The 19,067-nt window shown below is 35.8% G+C and overlaps 1 protein-coding gene across 4 annotated transcripts in view; it reads right to left on the reverse strand.

Moving 5' to 3' along the window:
• Elp4 (elongator acetyltransferase complex subunit 4) overlaps window positions 1–19,067 on the reverse strand; it is a 196,543-nt gene that overhangs the window by 84,803 nt on the left and 92,673 nt on the right. For 3 of the 4 annotated variants that reach the window (XR_005091368.1, XM_028877860.2, XM_028877862.2), the window contains exon 9: window positions 18,790–18,896. Coding sequence is in view for 3 of the 4 variants with exons in the window: in XM_028877860.2 (XP_028733693.1) it covers window positions 18,790–18,896 (107 nt within the window). In the remaining variant the exon portion in view is untranslated. Of the gene's footprint in view, window positions 1–10,981; window positions 13,129–18,789; window positions 18,897–19,067 lie in introns of those variants that run through there. The other variant, XM_037205078.1, reaches the window with a different exon arrangement.

Raw genomic sequence — 19,067 nt, forward strand, 5'->3', positions numbered from 1 at the left:
GAGCAGTTTCAAGGTCACTAAAGGAATGGAGAGAGCTAGCAGGGACACAAGATTGTACAAACTGAACTTGAAACAATTATCATAAAATAATCAATCATGTTTCACACAAGTGATAATAGATCTAAATGTCTACTGACTAGGGACAATGAATATGTAAGCTCCTGGGATATTACTATCCAATGTTATTGAAATGCAACTTGGCACCTCCCCTCTACCTGAAGGATGCGTTTACGATACTCAGTGGCTTTGGCCCTTATTAGTCATCCTGATTGGGATGCACTATCACATGTCTATAATGGCAAGAGGAAGTGAGAATACTGACTAGTGTAGCTCTCAGACATCATCAGAAACTTCTTCTTGTAGTTGATGGCCATTAACATAGAGACGCACAACTGGTCAAAACACTGCAGAGTGCTCAGCTCTGAATTGGACATCAGTATCACACTCCCTCCTCCCAAGGCTCAGGGTTTGTTATGGAAAAGGTAAGCAGAAAGACTACAGTAGTCAGAGGTAGTGGATGACTGTAATGAAAGGGTGCTTTCTAGTCACTAAAGAGAAGTTATACATATGAACTCAGCAGTTTTGACAGCATCCACAAGACCTGGGCAAGCTCAAGCCAATAAAATCCCAGCATAAAGGCAGGAGGTGGTGATGAAGTCCCACCCCTGGCTGAGGAGCTATTGGTAATGAATAGCTGCTTGTAGTGGAGAATTAGTTTTCTTCAATGGTGTTTTTCCTGGTAGTTCATACATTCCCAGTGGATGGCCATATATCCCAAAGTATATAACCAACATTAACTGGATTGGATGGGTTAAAAAAAAAAATGATGATACAAAGTTGGGTAGGTATAGAATGGAGGGTAGGTCTTTATATCTGAAGCCTTTAAATTTTAAATAAAATTATCTGGTAGTGTTTTAATGCATCAAGTATTATACTTTTTTTCACCAACAAGGTAACTTTGCCTATGTCAGACATTTAGAAGGAAGTCAATGTATTTTTCAGGAAGGGTGAGTGGGATGTAAAAGGAGATAGAAAGCCTTTGCCAAGAAGGAAAGATTGAGCTAGATGTTAATTAAAAAAATTCTAGGTTAAGATGGAGTAGTATTCTAAGAACAGGTATAAATCCTTAATAAGAAAGGGTGTGGCAAGTAGAGAAAATTTCAACAGGTTAACAGGGCTTGCAGGGCTGATTATTAATGCTCTTCCCCACAGGACAGACAGCCCTGACCCATATGCAGAGATGATTAAAGTTTACAGGCATTTACCAGAGTTATAAATATTCCTATTTCTCCCTCTAATTCAATGCATGTTTTCAGAACACCCATTATGTACTTTATTATGTGATAGGTGCTATGCTGTACCAATGAGCAAGGAAACCAACACTTTCTGTCATTGGTTTATAGTGTGACATCATAAAGGGAAGAAAATATGACAGTGCTGTAAGTGCATAAGGTAGTTACAAGGTAGTTTGGGAGCACAGAAGTAGGCTACCGAATCTAGTCTTGAAGAATAATGGCAATGTGAGAGGAAGTGATCTCAAAGTTAAGTTAAACTCACAGAAGGTAGATCTAGCAAAGATACTTGCAGCAAATGGCAGTGTTTCTGGCATTTACAGAGCACTGAAAATGTAGAATGAGCCACTGGGAAGAATGCAGAGAAAACAGTAAGCTGCAACCTGAAGTTCAAGCCAAACCGTGAGGCTAGAGAGTGAGCAGAGACCAAAGCTCAAGGACATATAAAAGCACTGGCTCAGATGAAAAGTTCAACTAAAACATCTCCTAGAATCTTACAAACCAACCACTGAACACTCACTGCCCTTTAGCTCTTACAAGATCAGCTCTGGAAGCTTCAAATAACTAGGGACATACTTTATATAAAATAACATTTTTTTTTATTGTTCCCTCTTAGGCTAGGATATTAAAAAGCTAACAGATTTCTTATACTTGTCTCCATGGTCTCTTGAAGACAGGCAGACAGATGGACAGACTGACACACAGACAGATACACAAATGGTATGAATGGAAATCCCACCCTGACATCAAAAGCAAGGAAATGGAGATTATTTAAAGAATAGCAGGAAGATTTTTTCTTATCTATGCACAGAGCAGACATGTGATGAGTGCTGCCAGTCATCTTGGTTAAGAAAGGTCTGAAGACAATGAATGTGCCGCATGGCACGAAATAGGTGTTCTTCAGGATGATTTTTTGGTAACTTGCTTACTAATGGGTATGAACTTTTCACTTTTTTGTTCCAGTTTTTAGTAGGATTCATGGTACATTATGCATAATAATTTACATATAATAAATAGTGTGTGCTATAAAAGTTTTTATTAAAATGCATAACAAAAGCATTATTTATATTACCCAACATATCATTACAATTTGCTTGTCTTCTAAGTTTAATATAAACCAGTTTTTTTTTTCTTAAAAAAAAATGAGGCAATTACTTTTTTGGATTATAACTTAAATAATTATTGAATTTTTGGGCTATTTACTGTAAAGCAATGCAATATCAACTGTCCTGATTAGAAAATAGATGCTTATGGGAAAACTGAAAGGATTTTATTAAAAAAGTGATGCAAATGCATTCTATAACAAAAAAGTACACTAAAGATCATGTAATTAGATGGGAGGAGTAACTGGGTGCGATCAGATGAATGGATCACAGATTTTACAGCCTAAGTTAAAAAAATTAGCATGAAATTAAGACTGCAGGCACGAATCAGTGACAAGTGAGCTTTTTCATTTAATTGTTTCTGGGATACAGAAAACATACATATACAGATAGACATATATTATTAATTAGCTTTAACTACTCCTCTATGAACACATGCTGCTGTATTATATTATGGTACTCACTGGTAGAAGCCTCATAATTATGAAAATTATTGAGAAAAATGTGGAAATAATAATGTATTTTGATGACATTCTCCAAGATATTTATCTTAGGTGATTAACTGAAATTTCATATGGCTCACTGGTATCCATTTTATTAGTTAAGATAAAATATATAAAACAATAATTTGGCATTTCCACCCCACCCCCAAGACCCTGCAGCAAATCTACGCTGGTTGCAACTGTTAAGTTTGTGGGTTCACTGCCTTCTGGCTACAGCAGCAATGAGAGGGCAAGAATCAACTCTGTGCAGGCAGGAGGACCCAGAACCGAGGTCGAAAATGTCTAGTTGAGGAACCCAGACCTTCACAGTTATGACAAGGACCTTGTGGTGGATGTCTGCAATTTGTGAGCCATCTTCTTTGATTTTTCCATTGTCTGGTCTTTGCTATCATCTCTGTGACTTATCTGCTTGACTACAGGATGCAAAAATGGTCTGCTGGGAAGTTGAGTGGCTTGCAAAACATGACAGGTCAATGGACTCCCCATCATGGAATCTGATGGGTTTGACCCCAGCAAGATACAGCTGCTGGAATATGACTGGTAAATTACTGAGTAGGACTTAAGAAGTACTGCCATGTCTACTGCCTGTCATTCTGCCTGCTCCTCAGAGTACCTTATTAAAGGGATTGAAAGGGGAGGAGGATTAAAGAATAAACTTCTTTGCTAAAAAATAATTTACTTTGCACTCAACAATGTAAGTATTTTAGTTAGGGTTGAAGAGATGGCTCAATGGGTTAAGAATGATTCCTGCTGTTGCAGAGGACTTGAGTTCAGTTCCCAGCACACAGATTCAGCTGCTCACAACTGCCTTGACTCCAGCTCCAGTTATAATGCCCTCTTCTGGCCTCTGTGGGTACCACCACTCATGTACACAAAACCATAAAAATATATACACACACACAAAACCAAAAAATAAAAAAGAAGTGTTTTAATTGACTAAATAATTATCTCTGTGTTACTACAACATTAATTTACAAATACATTCAATGATTATATAACAGGACCTGCTTTAGAAAAATTATGTAGAATGAATCCTAGATTATACAGACTATTGTCTGCACTAAGATAAAATCATTCTTAGGGTATAAGCAATTTTAATTCAAATTACAGGTTGGGTGGGGAGATGGCTCAGTCAGTAAAGTGCTTGGCATGCATGATGACTTGGGTTTCACCCCCAGCACCCATATAAAAGTCAGGCATGGCAGCATACATCTATACTCCCAATGTGGGGGTGGGGGGAGGGAGGAGGGAGAGTAGAGATAGGAGGATCCACTGATCCTTGACAATTGTGGGGTATAAATGTGACATAAATAGCATAAATATCTTAAACAATGAATATGGTTTTAAAGTTCACAATGAAACATATAGGGCTGTATTTATAATGGCTGAAAGTGTCTATCACACACTCTTGTAAAAAAGAAAAAAGCTGAGTAATCTAGGAATAACACTATTAAAACTTAGAAAAACTAGATTGTGGTAGAATCTTTCCATAGCATGCATGAGGCTCTAGGTTCAATCATCTGCATCCTCAAACAACATAAAACACATACAAGAAATGAAATGAAATGGGGGGGACGGGACGACATGATTAGAAGGATAGCCGCAGTCCTGTGTCACGAATAAGGACCTTCCCTAGCATATGGAGTAGTCACCACGCTCTCCCAGGGACAGTCAGTGGCAGCTATCTTCACCTCAGGCTCATCAAGAAGAGGTAAACTGTCAAGTATAATTTCAGTCACAGGGTGTTTGCTTGGGACACATTAGTGTTACGCAATCATGATAAATAGTTTATCCCAGCACCAAACTGCCGCTTGGGAAATCTTGAGCCCAAACAAAGGCTTAGTCATTATTGCTGTCAAAAGGTGCAGAGACAAAATTTGGTTGGCAGCAAGAAAGATGAATCAAAGAGAAAAAAATGTCTAATTATACAATTATTAAAATAAAAACTGAGAAGCATCTTGTAGTTGGCACTTTTAAGTACCAGCAAAGTCACATGCTATTAACTGTATTATCAGTATAATTATAAATATTATCACTGATTAATATTTAAAATGTTTCTATACAGCAATGTATCTATGGAGAGGCAACTTGAATTCATATATACTTTCTTACTCAAAATCTTCATTTTCAACATGACTCAGAATAAAGAATCTCCTTATACAAATGGGAGTAAGGCAGCAACATTTTAAAAAATTTATATAATTCTAGTATTCTTATTTTAGTTAAATAGTCCAAAAAATAACTTTTTAAAAGAGAAAACTTAGTTTTGTTGGAATATTTGAACACACTAAAATCTTGTGTTTCAATGACTTTCACAGGAAATCAGGGTAAAACGAAGAACTTAAAATGCAGACTGATTTAACTAATCCAAGTAATTTCTCAGATATCTTCTAAGCACTGGAAAGACATATACTTCTAAATGCTAAAACACAAACTTTGCTACCTTTAAGCCCCCCCCCCCATTCTCAAAAGGAATGTCCTCAAGTGTCGTGCCTGAAGTGATAGGCTCTGACAAATCTAACAGCTCTTTCTGTGTCACTCCTAATGCACTTGTCACTCAGTATTATCCATCCTCATTAATGACAATGGGAAAGTTTATCTTGGGAACACGTTTGAAATCATCTACTCTTTACAATGGGACCATGAAATCTCTTACAAAACATGAGGCGGGAACTACTCTGACAACAGAACCCCTTCCTGGCAGCTTTATTCTTAATTCCTGTTCAAGGAGTAATCTGTTTATTATAAAATCATACAGAACAATATATTAAACAGAATTTGAAACAAGAATAGCTAGTGTGATTTTCAAGCTTACAAGTATTTTTACAACATTTTTATTAAGCTGAAAACACTGATGAGTCCTTTTTGTGTGGTTTCATGCAATCATCTTTTCTATTCTACATTATAATCTTTGAAAAGGGGTTTTGCTTTAAGTAAATTTAAAGTAAGTTTCAAATACTGATAACCTAGTTCTTATATATTTATTAAAAATGCAATAATTTGCATTAACTTAAATAAAAACAATTTCATTGAGATAAAAATGTCCTATTTTGAAATGTCTAACTAAAATGCTAAAATACTCATTTAACCAGTTATAACTTAAAGATAACTTAACAAGTTCCAATATTACTTTTAACACAATGACCATTACATTTTAAGTCTGAATATGATGTTTCAAAATTTTAAGAAAAAAATGTTTTTTACAGTTAAAAAGACGGAAAGTAAGTTAAACTTCTGGATCAACAGTGCCTACTGCTTTAATTTGACTCTTAATTCTAGACACATGTGGCTTGAGTAGTGCTCTGCCGAGAAAGTGGATGCTTCTTCGAAATATGTCCTTATGCCTCTTAATATTCGGGTATTGGAACTTTAATACTACATTTTGTGTTATCCACTGGACAATAAAGTCATATAAAACAGTATAGTTAAAACTATAAAATATTATATTCAATATTGATTTTTATCATTTTCAATCATTGGAAGTATCTGTATGATGTATGCTAAATAGAACTGGCTATTAATAGTTCATATTAATATTTAAATTGTATAAGCCTATAATTTAGAACAAAGCTTTTTAACTTTAGAATTTAAAATGACTGATATTTTACGTTAGAACTTTAAAGAATTCCTTTAAGGAATGTCACTAACATTATACAGATTTTATGGTTAAAATTCTTGCTTACTGTATAATAAACACTATAAATACTATAAAATGTTTGTTTTAATATATAAGGATTAATTAAAGGAATATAAATCTAAGGACACACATAAAAATAAGAATTGTTCCTCATATATTAGGAATTTGTAGTGTCTAAAGATAGCACTTTATGTGTAGCTTGAGAGCAAAATTAGCCTAATGGATGGGAGGCTGCCAAAGTATCTGAATAACTCTGGGAGAGATTGGTGTCTTTAAGACAGTGAGTATCACAAGACCACACCAAAAAACACTCACAGCAAGCTGGCTTTAAGCCTCTCTACTCTCCTCCAATTCTAACCTTTATGCAATTTAATATTTTCACAACATGGTAGTGCAGCTTGAGAAATGCTACATATTTTCTGAAAAAGACTTAATTTGACAAGAACAAACTACACATTGAAGGATTGTGCATTCACTGATTTTCAAATGAAGCTGAATTTAAAGACTAAAAATCATGTCCTTCAACTGTCAATTCTTTCAGTGAAATTTGTTTAAAAGACTTAACACAGAGATTCTTCACTATAATAACTTTTCTGACAATAACCAGAAAGCAAATATTTTTGGCCTGGGTAAATACAGATTTTAATTTACTTATGTAGGACAAAGGAAGCATTGCAAAACTAACTGGCCTCATAACATCCAGTACAGTTTACTTAAACAGCAGTAGGGTTAGAACTGGACCATGGGTCATAGCTGCAATAGGGGCAAAGGTGGTTTTATAATGCTCCCCTTACACTGTACACAGGGTCAAGCATAAGAAATCCTTAAATAAATGTGAAATGGGAATGTTATCAACATGGAACATTAAAGCTAAGCATATATACCATGTTATGAAGAAATATGTAGATCAAATTTTCCAAATACCTTTGCATATGTTCTGTTTTTTTTCTTTTAAATCAAATTATCTGTCGAATCAAGTTGTTATGAATTACATTATAAGTCTTTCATAATCACTGTTCTCATTTAAATTTTTATGCAGATCAGGATGGCTTCCTAAGAGGAGACTCTTAAGTAGCCAAACTAAAGCAATGCTTTGGAACTGGGCTGCCTCATGTGCACCAACACAGTCAACAAGATGATTCTTTGAAAGATAGTTACAGATTCCCACATTATGGATGTGATATGAGTTACTATACCATAAAAGCACATGAAAACTGCAGAATATTTAAAATGTTGTATTCTAATTCCATTTTATATAATCATCTCACCCAGTATGTCACGAGTTCCACAAATCTACATTTTTTTTTCTTTTAAAAGCCCGGAAAACATAGACAATAAAATTGGACCATATTTGCACATAAAACTAGGACTATCAACAGGGAACTAATGGGTCAAAGTAGGCTGGAAAGAACAGGTCTTGAAATGAAGGAATTACAAATGATTACCATTTTGTTTTGCAATATAGACTAAATCTAGCAGCTCACATAAGGAACTGGATTGGAAATTCATAACTGACCTTTGTGAATTTGAAAAAGGTATTATTAAATCTGTTTTTTTTTTTTTTTTCCATTTCTAGCTCTGGCTGGCTTGGAATTTGCTATGTAGACCAGTCTGGCCTTGAACTCAGAAGAGATCTGCCTGCTTTTGCCTTCCTTCCGAGTGCTGGGATTAAAGGTGTGCACCACCATGCCTACATCTTTCAAGATGAAGCATCCAAATAAATTTCACAGTTAACAAGATGACCATAATGAAACAGTCATTCAGATAAGTATATCAATTATGCATTGTTAATTAAAAACTTCTTCTTCATTGACTACTGGTATTTCGAGCATAGTTCTACTTCATTTCACTGACAACAACTCATTATATTACCTGCTATGTGTTGAAAGTTGCTTTGCTTATGCAAAACCTTAGAGGCTATTAACTATCCAAGAAAAGTGTGCTGGTATCTAGACCATCCCAGAGTCTGTAATGTCTGTAATGCTGAAACTGCTATAGAGAAAAGTGTCAGGAGGGCATTTACTCACCCATCCATTCACTCAGTATTTATTGAGCACCAACACAATTAGGTATCGAACTGGGAAGAGGTGGTGAAGATGAAGAATCAGACAGACTTAAGTTTGTAGCACTTATTATACCCCTAAAAAAGTCACATGTTCTCAAAGCTTAAACACTTTGTAAGAGGAACTGAAGAAATACCCGATGTTTTCACTACACTGAAGTGTGGCAGCAAAGACAGGACAGTGCAGAGTGGAAACCGAGGGTCAGATAACAAGCAGAGAAAATCAGTGTGGACACGGGCTCATTCCACTTTACAACCAGCCTTAGAAGTTCATAGTCAATCAGGTCTACATGGGTTTAAAGGGTATTTTGTTATTATGTATTTGATTTTTAACCCAAACTATGGGAAACTACTTTGTTTGATCTGTTTGTTGTGTTACCTTATGTAGCTCAGGCTAGCCTCAAACATAATCCTTTTGTCTTAGCCTCCTGAATTACAGGTGTATTGGAATTATATACGTATACCATCATGTCTAACTTAAAATTTTTTCTTAACCTAGAAGATCTTTTTTTGGTATGAATTAGAAATTTAATCTTGTTTTAAAAAACATTTTAAGTTTATTGTTATTATTTTATGCGTATGGGTGCTTGCCTGCATGTGTGTCTGTGCATCATGTGCACACTTGATGCCCATGGAGGCCAGAAGAAGTTGTCAGATCCCTGGAACTGGGGTTACAGACAGAAATGGACCCTGGGCCCTCTGGAAGAGCAGGCAGAGCTCTTCAACACTAAGCCGCTTCTGCAGGCCTAGTTGTTGGTTATGATAGCACACATACATCTCTTTCTGCTTCCCATCTCCTGGATGGTTGCTGTGTGTCTGAATGGCCAAGTACAGAGGGAAGAAGCCAAGAGGGGCTAAACGAATTTATTGGTCTAGCCTTATAATTTGATATTTTAATGGCTGTTCTGGGTACAGGTAAGCATACTATCACTGAACTAAGTTTTCAGTCTCTACAATTTAATTTTTTTGAAGCTAAAAAATGACTTTACCTCACAAATATCTTTTATATGTTAAATTTAAGTATGTTAAAATTACTACAAAGAAAAAATATGTTTTATCATTAATTTTACTTTTACCCTTAAGTCTTAATTTATTAAAATGTCAGTGTATGGAGTTCATTAATTATAGAACATTATTATAATATATGTACAACTGAAATCTAACTGCACCTACAATCTTTATTATGAGGTTTATCTAAATTTGAACTCACAGAGCTTTGCCTGCTTCCTGAGGGCTGGGATTGAAGGTGTCCCCACTATGTCCAGCTAATATCATGTTTTCTTAGTGAAGGCAAATGTCTTCATATTTTTCAATGTCATAAATTTTTAGTAATATTAGTTAATCATAGAGATTAATATTTTGCCATCATAGGATTCATTGCTTAATTGTACTTGAAGACAATATTAAAATAACCTCAAGAAAAATTTGCAAAAGAGTAGCTTTAAATAAACAACCAGTCAAACTTTCATTAGAACTTTGTTTGTAATCTTGAAAGGTGAGGTTAAAAATTGGTGATCTGAAAAACTGAATTTGGTATATCCTTAATTAACTCACGAGTTACACATGTTTTAATTATCTCACAGGATAGTATTTGATGTGCCAAAGATAACACTTAAAAATAATTTAGCTGGGGGTATGGGGAGGGCGTGGGAGGGGGGAGAACAGGGGAACCCATGGCTGGTATGTAGAACTGAATGGTATTGTAAAATAAAAAATATATATCACAAAAAAAATAATTTAGAAAAACACAAAATACAAAAACATGTTAAATAATTATGAGCAAATTAGTATTTTTAAAGGAACTTGGAAACAAGATTTTAGAAGCATGTATTTGATACATTGATTCCAGGCATTGTTTATGAGTTTACATACAGCGCCTTATTTAATTGCTGTTTAGCCTCACAGGGCTCTTGCACATGCACTAGTGTACACGTCTTGGGTAAAAAGATAAAGGATATGGAGAGCTTCATAACCTTCTCCAAGCCACACTCTTGCGGTTATTCATAGTAACTCTTCTGCCTCCCTGTGCAGAATTACACTGGAAAGCTATCTGGCTTAGAACCTCAGCTAATTACAACTAATTTGCTCTTAAGTAGTTAATATGTTTTTGTATTTTAAGTTTTTCTAAATTAATTTCATATATTTTCTTTGGAGCATCAAATACAGAACTTAAATATAATCCAATGTAATTAAATTTAACATACTTTTGAATTATATCAAAATAGTTTGTTAAAATAGGGAATCATATATAGAATACAAAGAAATGTAGAATTTAGATATTAACACCCTTAAAAAATAGTGTTTTATAGATAATTTTTCCAAAAATGTACTATACATCAGATACCAGAAAAAGTAAAAAAGGAAAGAAATAACAATGTTTTCACCATAATTATATATAAAATAGCTCACTTTCCATATGGGAGAAGATAAGATCAATGCAACCCAATTTCATAATGTTTTTCGTAAAATCATTAGGAGTGATTACTATGGAAAAAGGAATTTTAAGTTGAATATTAAAATATGTGTATTCTCAAATCTGTGTATGTTATAACATGCATTTTTATACTTTTGATGGGTTCTTAAAGTGCATTTCTTATTGGAGAATTCTTTGACAAGAGCTTTCTGACTGTGTGCCAGAGCTGTACAATGATTGATTATTACATTGAAAATACAGTCTTCCTGAAGATGTGGACTATACCAGTTGGGGCACAGCAGACACAGGCTTTGGAATAAAAGAGACAGGTTGATTTGTCACTATTGCCACTTATGGCCTTTCTAACTTGGGACAAGATAAGTTGCTTACACTCTCTGAACTATAAATGTACTCACCGATAAAATATTGGAACTTGACGCTTACAAGGTCTATTAAACAATACTGTGAAACACTTGTGTTTCTGCCAGAAACCAGAAACACTTAACAAAAATTGTTTTCTGTTTTTGTTTTAAAAAAATATCAATTATCAGAGTTGCTAAGCCGGATAGCTTTCCAGTGTAATTCTGCACACGGAGGCAGAAGAGTTACTATGAATAACCGCAAGAGTGTGGCTTGGGGAAGGTTATGAAGCTCTCCATATCCTTTATCTTTTTACCCAAGACGTGTACACTAGTGCATGTGCAAGAGCCCTGTGAGGCTAAACAGCAATTAAATAAGGCGCTGTATGTAAACTCATAAACAATGCCTGGAATCAATGTATCAAATACATGCTTCTAAAATCTTGTTTCCAAGTTGCTTTAAAAATAGCAATTTAACATTTAACAAGTATTTATGGAACTAATAAATATGTAAGTTGAGAACTTAGTTGTGAACAAGACACACTCTGTCCTTACTTCTGGGGACCTAAGATTTTAGTGGTAAATTGAGGAACTAAATAAAGGAGCTGGCAAGCAGTTATAAAATAAAATTAAAATAGGATATGTGTTTGCAAATAACTTCACATTTCCAACAGGCCAGTGAAGGTTCTCACAGAAGGAAAAAAAATGGCTATCCCCATAGTCAAATGATGTGAAAGGACCTCGAAAGGACTGGAAGGTTGAACATTTTGACATCTGCTGTGCAAGAATACCGAGGCAATGACTAATTAGTACAGTTTGGGGACAAATTCCCCTGTGCCACAAGCTCATAGAGACCATGGTTATTAAGCATGAGTGTCAGAGGCACACTGGAGGACACACTAGTAGAATATATGTTCTTGTGCTCTAGAAATTTAATCACACACCTTGCAGGGAACTAGGCCAGGTGTGGTTTGCCATCACTTGTTTTCGTTGTCTGTCTTCCTCTGACACGTAAATGACAGACACACTGTGGGAGGAAGGGTTTCAGAGCTATTGTGTAAACGGGGAAATTCTGCTCCCGCAGTTCTGTGACGGCTTTAAAAAACTCCTTAAAGTACTGAATATAATTTTTGTGGAGCCAAAGTACAGAATCCATGCCTGTAGAAACTTGAGGAAGGAGAAGAGGTTTTGTCTTTTTGCAGCTTTAGACAGCGCTCTTTGTTCCAGCATGATCTCAAAGAGGAGATAGCTGGACCATATGCACTGGGGGGTCTTTATGACTCACCACTGAGTAGTGCTAACAGGCTTTAAAATATGTGAATTTGGCTTTGTGAAATCATCAAAAAAATCATGCTCAAATTTCTTTCATAAAACATAGTTATGAATAAATATAAGAAATAGCACGAGGGTCTGGGAATTATGCTTGCCTAGCATGTGCAAGGCCCTGGGTTTGATCCCAAGTACGGCCCAAAACAAGGTACCATATAAAACAGTAGATTCTGGGCTGAATTTGCAAATAAAGAGCTTTATATAAACTTGTTTACAATAAAGATATATTTTGAGACATTAAAAATAGGATTCATTTCTTATGAGTAATTATAAATTTAATAGCCACGGTATTGATAAGCACACAGAGACTTGAAGACATCGAATAGTCAAGCAGGAACTGACTTTACCTTGCCAAATGAAGCAATAATGTTCTGCCAGCCAAACTCCCAGGAAGCATGTGAGATGAACACAAAAGCAAACAGGCTTCATGCTGCCCGAGGGAAAGTCAGCAAGATGGCAGTTTCAATCATTTGGAATAATACTAAAGCAGCCTTAGGCTTTTCTCAGAATGGAAACATGTCACTATTACTGCAATATTCCAACAAATCTGAACATAGAGGAAAGAACACTTACACAATCCCATCCTAGAAAGGGCACTTTACTTAATGTGTAAGTGGAAAACAATTATAAGGAAATTTTAGAAAAATTGTCAGCGAACATAAATGACTAAGGGAAAAATGTTTTTCCCTTTCAACATGCTTAATAGACTTTTAAAAAGCTTACCACTTAGGAACAATTTCCTTTTACATTTTCCTTAAGGAATTATTAATGTAAAGAAACTTAGCTGAAGCACTAAGTGAAAAGTTTGGTATTCAAGCTGCCAGGAAGAAATACCAATTACTCCTCAACATAGCACCATTTCACTTAAGATTTGATCAAAAGGGATAAGGTTTCACAACATTTATATAGGAAGTCAGAAAATACTTCAAATATTTTGGGAAATTATCTAATCAGTGTACTTTTAGCATATGTCTAATCATGTAGCCATCTTTGGTCAATCATCAAAAAATCAAAGGCAAATTGGCATGACTCAACTCTAACTTTAATACCGCATGATTGTGTCGTGTAAGCTTGTTTTGTGTGAGAGCCGCTGTGGTTTTAGCAGAGAGATTAACTACCGGACCTAAGCTGGCCTCCAAACCTTGCCCTGCTGATGCCTCTGGCTCTTTGAAGTCTGACCATCATACCTGGCACAACCACAGTGGGAACTAGGCCGGTGTCAGGTCTAATCAGACTGTTCGCTGCAGCCTAGCTAACTACGGGCTTCACTAATTGGCCCAATTGAGGATTAGACCTTTTGCTACAGATTCACGACAATAATTTAGTTAAATGATGTCCCCCCCATCTCTTCTAATTAAGATTCCAAAGTTGGAAGAAATAGGATTAGACAGAGTCTCACAACTTTGTTCCCCTTAAGGTGGTATGCACTTTTGATAGGTTCATTATGGCAATGTAAAATATATATAGTAAGAATTAAACCATTTCTAGAGATTCTGTGACACTCTTCTATGCCTATATGACTAAAGAATTAAAGTGAAAATATCTGTGTTGTACATTTAAAATGTGAACATAAAAAATGACATTCTATTGTCAATTTTTGTTGTTTGTGTGTATGCATGTACCTGTGTGTGTGTGTGTGTGTGTGTGTGTGTGTGAGAGAGAGAGAGAGAGAGAGAGAGAGAGAGAGAGAGAGAGAGAGAGAGAGAGAGAGAGAGAGAATGAACTTCCGCATGTGAGCAGGCATGCAATGCACTTGTAGGTATATTCACCTTGCATGAGAACATGGAGGCCAGGTGGTAACAATAGGCATATTCCTCTATTTCTTCACCTCCTTATGTTTTGAGACAAGGTCCCTCAATGAACCTGAAGCTCTCACTTTTGGCAAGACTGGCTGGCCAGTGAGCCTCAGGGCTGGATTGGTCTGTCTCTGTCGTCCCAGTGTTGGGGCTGCATGTATGGCCACATCTGGCTTTTACATGTGACTGGCGATATTTAGGTCCTCAAGCTTATGCAGCAGGCATCTTATCTACTGTGCCACTCCCTACCGTTGGGTTAACTTTTGACAGTGACTACATTCAGATGAATAGACACCTATAGTTAATAGTTTAGTTTTGGTATACCTATGAATACAAGCTAACTTAAACAGTAATGAATATTTATCAAGGACAGTATTATCAGAAAACTTACATTAATTAGACTATATGGCCCATGACACTACAATTTAATAAGGTTTCCAAGTTGGATATTTATGAATTGATTATTTCTGTAAGATCACTGCGAACTGATAGGCAAGTTTCCCTTTTCTCTCTTCATCTTTTGGTATATTAAACATATTTCACCGTTCTATTTCTCATTAAAAAACTGAAAAGACCATAGAAAATAAATGTGGAGAAGTAAATCTAGAGCTGATGATACCATGCAAAATTCTGAACTGTTAATGCTATCACAGTGATTAGTAGTGTGTGGGACTTCATAGTTTGCAAAATGTAAACATTTCAGATAATTCTATAAAGTTACATCAAGCTCTATTATAATACTATTATTAGGCTAATTTCTACCAATAGCACATGCAATTTTTGGTATTAATAGGTAAGAATGAATCTATTTACTAAGTACACTAAGAATAGCTAGTTTATAATAACTGGTTGGCCAATTGTTTTGTGAGAGTATTTGAGGGCTCATATTCTGAACTGGATTCCAAGTAACACAAGTTAATCTTGAATAATTTTGGTTTGTTTTGACAGAGTCTGCTCTCAATACTTAGTCTATAAGACTCAGATACACTAATTATGTTGATTGTGACCTTTGGACCAGTTCAACCCTCCATAATTGTCCTTCTCCTTTTTACTGAACATTTGTAGTTACAGGATGTACCTTCTGTGAATTTCAGCACAAATCAATTGTCACACTTCCCAACTTGAATCTAGAAACTTGAATGCTTAGAGCTGAAAAACTGTCCCATAAGGAGGAAACTTTTTGTAATAATTTTATAGATGCTGCAACTAATGTAATGATATATTATCACTTGTTAGGAAATTCAATTAGTAGAATGTGAAAGCTGAAAATACAAAATCAAAATGGTATTACATTTAAGTAAAATGCTGTTACTATGATATCACCAAATTCCATGCAGCCACACCTCAAATCCCACCAGATTTACTTGAGTATGCATTATAAGAGCATCATAATTATAAGGAAAAGTTAGTTAATGATAATACCAACATTATCAAAGAAGACAAACTGCCACACTTAAAAGATCATAAGTTTAGGCAGTCAGTTCAGCTCAGTGGTGAGGCTACTACAGAGTTAGAAATCCTAAAGTGGACCTTACGTGGTACGTACAGCTGCTGTATCACTTAGGCCATTTAAAGACTCCATCCGTAACCCCTTTCTACAGGATACATTCCAGCACATCCACCCATCTGCTGAGGACATGGCAGATAGCTACTTTAGTTAACAGTGTCGTCACTCAGGGCTTCAGTGGCAGCACTGGAGATAGAACTCTGCTGTGCTTTTCTTAAGGTCTAACTTTAGCAGCTTTATATTTACAGAGAATTATATGAATCTATTGTGATAAATGCTTTCTTCCGAATCAAACCAATCAATATGTACTCCAAGGAGGAGAAAACACCATTCTGTCTCTGAGTCACTTACAGTTGGAAAGTACTGTGTTGCCCCTCCTGTCATGCACAAAGACCAGTGGCTAACTAGGCTTTAATAGCACCTGCTCTATCCCACACTGCCTTTGCTTCTTGTCTCCATCCACCCCTCATCAGTGACTCATGGGACTTCAGGTCCATCCCAAATTGTAGTAAGTCTGCCTGCACAGAATCACAAGTTCCTTGTGCTTTACCCACCAAGCTAGGTTTTTCTTCTGATAATAACACCCCAGTTCAAGCCCCAGAGCATTCCCACCTCAGACTTTTCAAGGAGTAGAGCTTGCATTTTATTTTTAAAAAAATGTCAGAACATTAAAAAGATTTATGGCCCAGTGTGGCAGCGCACTCCTTTAATCCTAGCACATGGGAGGCAGAGGCAGGCGGAACTCTGTGAGTTTGAGGCCACCTGGTCTACAGAGTGAGTTCTAGGACAGCCAGGGCTGATAGATAGAGAAACCCTGTCTTGAAAAACCAAAAGAACAAATAAACAAGATTTATGTATTTCTATTAGGTTGGTTATTTAAAATTGCTTTTACCTGAATTTTTATTTTATAAACTCCCAAATCTTTACTGACTAGATCAAACCAAAGTGACAAGGATTTAATTGACTATACTGAATATTAACTTCTTTAAAGGGTGACTGTTTATTTTCATTTTGTTTTCAAATACTGCTTCCAAACCACAAGATGACAATTTTGTTTCTTTTAGTTTTGTGCAGAAGCAAGAAGCCTGTGTGGCTAATCAATGCTCTCATTTAGAACCTACAGCTATTCAAGGGGAGTAGTCTCACTTAACATTAAGCAGGTCATGTATTTCCCCCTTTTATGATCCCCATAAGACACTGTGAGCAATATCATAAACAGGATTCACATGATTATCTTACTTTGGGTACAATAACTTTCCCATTGAGGAATTCTCCTTGCTTAATTTGTACATAATAGAAATGATACCTTAGACATGCTTTAAAAATTATTGGGAAGAATATCACATGGAGAAAAAAAATTATATCTTTCATTTGAAACATAAATTCAACTTAAAAAAGCAAGTATACTTTTGTCAGACAATAAGCTATAACCCAGTTCTCTAAATGTTTAAGATAGTAAGTCACTTAGTATTCCATCAGAAAAGCTGAGACAATGTTGGCCCAGTTACAGTCTTGGGTTCCATTTCAATGGTTTTCTTTGAGAAGTAAGGCAAATTAGCTCAAGACTCACTGTTCCTCCACACCCTTTTCGGGCTTGAAGTGGCTTTTGAACAGAGTTCTCCCCAGATGAGGAACTCCTAACACTCCTGCAGAGATGACCTGCCAGAAGAACTGGCTGCCTGATTAACTATTAACTGCTTTCAATAGGATTAGATAATTAAGGACATTGATGACCATTAATTAGGAGGAGGGCACATTAATTTGTCACAGGATAGGACCCTTATGATGATTTATAGGTTAGTGCTACTTGTAAATGTGAAGGGACAGAAAAAGAGAGAGAGAGCCATTAAGTTACCTTATCAAGTGGCCAGCTTAAAGAGGGCAGAGGGTCAAAGAAGGGCCAAAGTGGTCACTTTAAGGGTGAAGTCCCAAACACCAAAGCAGTGCCAAGCCACATTGACCATCATTTGGTGTTGAAGTTAAAAATATGCTAATTTATTGGTGGTAATTCTCTCTTTTTATGGTTTCAAGCAGTTAAGACAAGTGGCCTGCTTAAGAGCTTTTCATTTGAAAAGAGATTAAACAAAATGGTTTGTCAAGGCAGTTTGGCTGTTTTATGTCTTTGTTAAAAAAATTGCACCAACTATACTGATAACTATCAACCACCCAAATGCCATCTCTCTGAACATTTACTTCGTTAATAAATATATCAAGCCTAATTGCTTAATAGTTCCACATTCATTTGCTCTTTAGCAAGATTAAGCTGAAATAACTCTTTTGTATCGCTTCCTGTCCTCCTGCTTGCAGAAAGGTCACAAAATCTACATGTAGAAAATTTACTTACAGCCAGCAGTGTAACTCACACTTTAATTCAACAGTTTAAGATTGAATTGTAATCTCCTTAATACTAAAAACAAAACAAACAACGGAAAAACCTTTAGGAGGTAGGGATGAAACTTCTCTTCTTATCCAAACACAGTTGTGGGTAGCATTCATAGTCCACACACAGTAAGCACAGCTCATTAACATTTAATTAAATGCTTTTGAAAGCCTTGGAGATACACATTGTATTTATCATTTGAGTTTGGAGCTTATTTTTAATAGCTATTAAAACATTTTTTTGCTGTACTTGAATAACATGATTAAAATGGAGGAAAACATAACAAAAATCAGTCTGTTATAACAAAAGTACTTAATTTGTAGCCTGAAATGTGTCTTAGACGTTTTATTAGAGTGAAAAGCAGGGGCGAGGGTAAGACAGTAAACTAAAACGTAAAAATTCTCTTACCTCAATGGTGAACAGCTTCCTTTTTAACTTAAAAGCTAAGTCTTTGACAACCGATTCATCACAAGTCAAGTTATTAAGCCGCGGAATCTTCCGTATATGGATCAAACCTCATGGAAAGGAAGTTAAAAGAAAAGGCCTTAAGTGCTGTCATCAGAGGCCTAAATTAAAGAGTCTTACAGCAGCATCTGTAAATTTACACACAAGCATCCTCCCTTTAAAACTGGAGCTGACTACCAGGAGCAGTGAAGCAAATGGTGTGATTATACTCAAGTAATCAA

This window comes from Peromyscus leucopus, chromosome 4 (assembly GCF_004664715.2).
Source record: "Peromyscus leucopus breed LL Stock chromosome 4, UCI_PerLeu_2.1, whole genome shotgun sequence".
In the NCBI taxonomy this organism is placed as follows: Eukaryota; Metazoa; Chordata; class Mammalia; order Rodentia; family Cricetidae; genus Peromyscus; species Peromyscus leucopus.